The sequence below is a fragment of the Nicotiana tomentosiformis genome, chromosome 12, assembly GCF_000390325.3.
Source record: "Nicotiana tomentosiformis chromosome 12, ASM39032v3, whole genome shotgun sequence".
NCBI lineage: Eukaryota > Viridiplantae > Streptophyta > Magnoliopsida > Solanales > Solanaceae > Nicotiana > Nicotiana tomentosiformis.
The window spans coordinates 7,247,026-7,252,348 of record NC_090823.1 but is presented as its reverse complement, the minus strand read 5'-3'; the positions used below and the strand labels follow the sequence as shown (position 1 = coordinate 7,252,348).

Here is a 5,323-nt window from a genome sequence, read left to right as displayed (position 1 = left end):
TGAGATTCCAGGCCTACATGAGGTTTTGGCTTAGATATTGACAGTTTGCACTGGCGTTGCTCGGGTGGTTTCAGCTCAGGCCGTACCAGCCACTTCTCAGGCCGGGGGAGGTACTCAAACCCTTGTTGCCTGTACTCCAGAGCAGGTAGTGCAGGGACTTTAGATACCGGGGGCACTACAAGCCCAGCTGGCTACGGCTGTTCAGGCCCCAGTGGTCCCTGTTATTGCAGATGATGAGCAGAGGACACTTGAGAGATTTGAGAGGCTTCGACCTCAATCATTTAGCGGTGCTGAGTCAGAGGATGCTAAGGATTTTTTGGATAAGTGTTAGTGGATGCTTCAGACAACTGGTATTCTAGAGACCGGTGTGGTCTCGTTCACTACTTTTCAATTTTTTGAGGCTGCCTTCATATGATGTGAGGCTTATGAGAGGCGCAGACCGATCGGTGTAGCACCACTTACATGGTAGGAGTTCTCTATTCTATTTTTGGAGAAGTTTGTGCCACAGTCTTGTAGGGAGGAGCTGCGCAGACAGTTTGAGCAGCTTCGGCATGGTGGCATGTCTGTGACCTAGTACGATATAAGGTTTTCTGAGTTGGATCGTCACGCAGTTTGGTTGGTTTCCATTGATATGGAGAGTATTAGGAGGTTCGTTGATGGCCTCACATATCACCTGCGGTTACTGGTGACTCGGGAGAGGGTATTTGGTTTTACTTTTGATGAGGTAGTTGACATTGATCGGCAGATAGAGATGGTCCATAGCCAAGAGCGTGGAGAGGGGGAGTTCAAGAGGCCCCGTGGACCAGGTGATTTCAGCGGTGTTCCTTCAGGGGGGCAGTTTTACCGCGGTTGGGGTCGTCCTTACAGACACGCTCAAACGGTCCATCTAGTTCACTGTGGTGCATCATCCATCCATGGTTCATACAGTTCTCATCAGGGTCAGTCATCTCTCACTGCACTTCTAGCCCAGAGTACCTCCGGTGCTCCTTCAGTTCATGGATCATCTCTGCCAAGTTCTTCTGGTACTTATTCTACTTCTCGAGGTCCGCCTAAGAACTTACCAGCCTTTTCAGAGAGAGGTTGCTTTGAGTGTGGATACTTGGGCCACATAAAGAGATATTGTCCCCACCTTATGCGAGGTCCAATTCAGCAGAGGAGTCATGTTATGACATCTACACCAGTTTCTCCACCACCTGCCCAGCCAGCTCGGGGTGGGGCTCAGTCAGTTAGGGGTCGCCCAAGAGGGGGAAATCGATCAGGTGGAGGTCAGACCCAATTCTATGCTTTTTCTTCCAGACCAGATGTTGTGGCTTCAGCTACAATGATCACACGTATTGTCTCAGTGTGCCACAGAGAGTCATCTATATTATTTGACCCTGGTTCTACTTATTCATATGTATCGTCGTACTTTACTCATTATCTATATATGCCCCGTGATTCCTTAGTTTCACATATACGTGTATCTACGCCGGTTGGCGATACTATTATGGTGGACCGTATTTATCAATCGTGTGTGGTAACTATTGGGGGACTGGAGACTAGAGTTGATATCTTATTGCTTAGTATGGTTGATTTCAATGGAATCCTGGGTATGGATTGGTTGTCCCCATGTCATGCTATTCTGGACTGTCAGGCAAAAACCGTGACGTTGGCAATGTCGGGGTTGCCAAAGGTCGAATGGAGAGGGTCTCTAGATTATGTTCCTAGTAGGGTAATTTCTTATTTGAAGGCCCAATGTATGGTGGGGAAGGAGTGTTTGTCATATTTAGATTTTGTGAGAGATGTTGATGTAAATAATCCTACTATTAATTTTGTACTAGTAGTGAGAGACATCCGGATATATTTCCTGCAGACCTGTCGGGTATGCCGCCCGATAGGGATATTGATTTCGGTATTGACTTGGTGTCGGGCACACAACCCATTTCTATTCCTTTGTATCGTAAGGCACCGGCTGGATTGAAAGAATTAAAAGAGCAACTTCACGAACTTCTTGATAAAGGGTTTATTAGGCCTAGTGTGTCGCCTTGGGGTGCACCAGTCCTGTTTATGAAAAAAAGATGGAAAAATAAGGATGTGCATCGATTACAGGCAACTGAACAAAGTGACAATCGAAAATTAATATCATTTGCCTCGTATTGATGACTTATTTGACCAGCTTCAGGGAGAAAGGGTATTCTCCAAAATTGATTTTAGATCCGGGTATCACTAGTTAAAAATTTGGGACTCGGATATTCTAAATACGGCATTCACGACCCGCTATGGTCACTATGAATTTCTTGTGATGTCATTTGGGCTAACCAATGCCCCAACAACATTTATGCACTTGATGAATAGTGTATTCCAACCATATCTTGATTCATTTGTCGTAGTATTTATTGATAATATCCTGGTGTACTCACCTAGCTAGGAGGAGCATGCACGACACTTGGGTGTTGTATTACGGAGGCTGAGAGATGAGAGATTGTATGCTAAATTCTGTAAGTGTGAGTTTTGTCTTAGTTCAGTAGAATGCTTGGGACATATAGTGTCCAGTGAAGGAATTAAGGTGGATCCGAAGAAGGTAGAGGCAGTTTAGAGTTGGTCCAGGCCATCTTCAGCTACTGAGATTCAATGTTTTTGCGGCTTGGCCATTTATTATCCTCGTTTTAATGAGGGTTTCTCATCTATCGCATTGCCTATACTAGATTGACCCACAAAGATGCCCTGTTCATATGGACAGATGAATGTGAAGAGAGCTTTCATAAGCTTAAGATGGCTTTGAGTACAGTCCCCGTATTGGTATTGCCTACAGGTTTAGGGTCTTATACTGTGTATTGTGACGCATCGCGTATTGGGCTCGGCGCAGTGCTGATGCAAGATGGTAGGGTGATTGCCTATACGCCCAGACAGTTAAAGGTACATGAGAAGAATTATCCGGTCCACAACCTTGAGTTAGCATCTATTGTTCATGCCTTGAAAATTTGGCGGCATTACTTGTACGGTGTCCATTGTGAAGTATACACCGATCATCGGAGTCTACAATATTTGTTTAAACAGAAGGATCTTAAATTGCAGCAGCAAAGGTGGTTGAAGTTGCTTAAGGATTATGATAACAATTCTCTATCATCCCAGAAAGGCCAATGTGGTGGCTGATGCCTTAAGTTGCAAGGTGGAGAGTTTGGGCAGCTTAGCATACTTACGGGTAGCAGGAAGGGCTTTAGTCTTGGATCTTCAATACATGGCCAACCATTTTTTTAGATTGGATATTTCCGAGCCGAGTCGAGTTTTGTCTTGTGTGATTTCTCGATCTTCTTTATATGATCGCATCAGAGAGCACCAGTATGATGACCCCCATCTGCTTGTCCTTAAGGACACGGTTCAGCACGGTGATGCCAATGAAGTCACTATTGGAGATGACTGTGTATTACGGATGCAAGGTATGCTATGTGTGCCTAATGTAGATGTTTTGCGTGAGTTAATTCTCTAGGAAGTTCACAGATCGCGGTACTCCATTCATCAAGGTGTCGTGAAGATGTATTAGAATTTGAGGCAGCACTATTGGTGGAGGCGAATGAAGAAATATATAGTTGGATTTGTAGCTCAATGTTTAAATTGTCAACATGTGAAGTACGAATATCAGAGCTTGGGGAGGATTACTTCTGAGACTTGAAATTCCGGAGTGGAAGTGAGAGTGTATTACCATGAATTTCGTAGTTCCCAAAGGCAGATTCAATATGGCTTTAACCTTTAAAGTATTTAGCATTGAAGTAGTTGTACTATAAAATTATGTGTTCTTATCAAATATTTATTAAATTAGTAAATTTTCACCTAGATATCTATATTTCCTCAACAATATTGAGTTTGAAATGAGCCTATTGCATTAGTTAGAAGTAAAAGACAAGATTTGTTCTCTCCATTCCAATTAAGGTGACACAATATGGTTCGAAACATAATTTAAGAAAGAAATAAAGAATTTTAAAAATTATGGTCTTAAATATATTTTAATAATTGTGTGGCTATAACTTTTTGAAACTTATGATCTCAAATAGGTTGTTGATCACACTTGTATACCTATAAAGTGTTCTCATTAATAAAATGATAAGTTTCTAGTTATATCATTTTAAAAAATAGAAATATATTATTCTTTTTGAAAGAAAAGAATAATGAAATAATAATGTGAGTAGTAAGGGTGTGTTTGGTATGAAAAAATATATTCATTATGAACTCATTTTTTCCAATTTGAATTAAATGACTTCCATAAAGAAAAAAATACTTTTCGAAACTCTCTTTCAACACACCCCACTACCCCAAATACATCCCCCATCGCTAACCCACCTAGGCCCACCCAAGCACACCCTCCCCTATCCAACCTCCCTAGCCTCGCCGGTACCCCTATCCCCAGCCAACCATGGACCCCCTAACCCTCTTGAGCCCCCAACCCTCGACTCCCCGACTCTTTGAGCCCCTCTCCCGCACCCACTCAGTCCGGCCCTATAGGGTTTGCCTAGAATATATTTATATATAAATGCTCTTATAGTATTTTTTGGTTACTAACCAAATACCAAAAAATAAGATCTCTTATATTTCCTAGCAGGAAAACATTTTTCTTTCGTAGCAAACACATCCTAAATATACCTTATTGTCAACAGCGAATGAAAAAGGAAACTACCACCCCAAAGACTTGGAGATAAATTGGGAATGGGGTGAAGTGTTTCTTCTGGGTAGTGCAGTACAGTATTAGTCACTGCAGCTAAGGCCATTAATTTCTAGAGTATAAGATCTTAGCTGGGCTTTTATATATTGGACCTTTAATTGGTGCTAGAAAAGTCACTTGGAAGCTAAGAGTATTGGATAGCGAAGTGGAAGAGTAGAAATTAGTACTATTTATAATAGTGAGATGTAGTAGCCTCTATATATGACTATGAAAACAGCCATCTTTAACTTCAAATTCTTGTAAAGTATAGTACTATACTTTAGGATTATTTGCAGCCATCGCTACTATACTTTAGGATTTATTTGCAGCCATCGCACGTATTTTCCTCCATTGGCATCTCTCATGGAAATAGAGCCACTTGACTCTTTTTCCCTCTTATTTTCTTTCCTTCATTGGCGTCTCTCATGTTTCTCTTCTTGATAACTCTGTTGGAATTTGGATTTTAAAATGTTATGAGTGATTGGAATATTCGTAGCATGTGAGGTAATTGGAATATTTTCTTAATCTTTTTTTTTCCGTGTGTGTGCATAGATTTTATGTATTATTGTTCAATTTCAAATTGTTCGAACTTCAACTGGTGAACATTTGTTAGTATCACCATCTGGTGGAGGAGTGAAGAATTATTTACGA

At 41.5% G+C, this 5,323-nt stretch overlaps 1 protein-coding gene across 1 annotated transcript; it reads left to right on the top strand.

Moving 5' to 3' along the window:
* Positions 1-631: 631 nt before the first annotated feature.
* On the top strand, positions 632-2,575 carry LOC138902196 (uncharacterized). Its single transcript, XM_070190035.1, has 2 exons — positions 632-1,404; positions 2,500-2,575. The coding sequence occupies exons 1-2, from the start codon at positions 632-634 to the stop codon at positions 2,573-2,575; spliced, it is 849 nt and encodes a 282-aa protein (XP_070046136.1).
* The last annotated feature ends 2,748 nt before the right edge of the window (positions 2,576-5,323 follow it).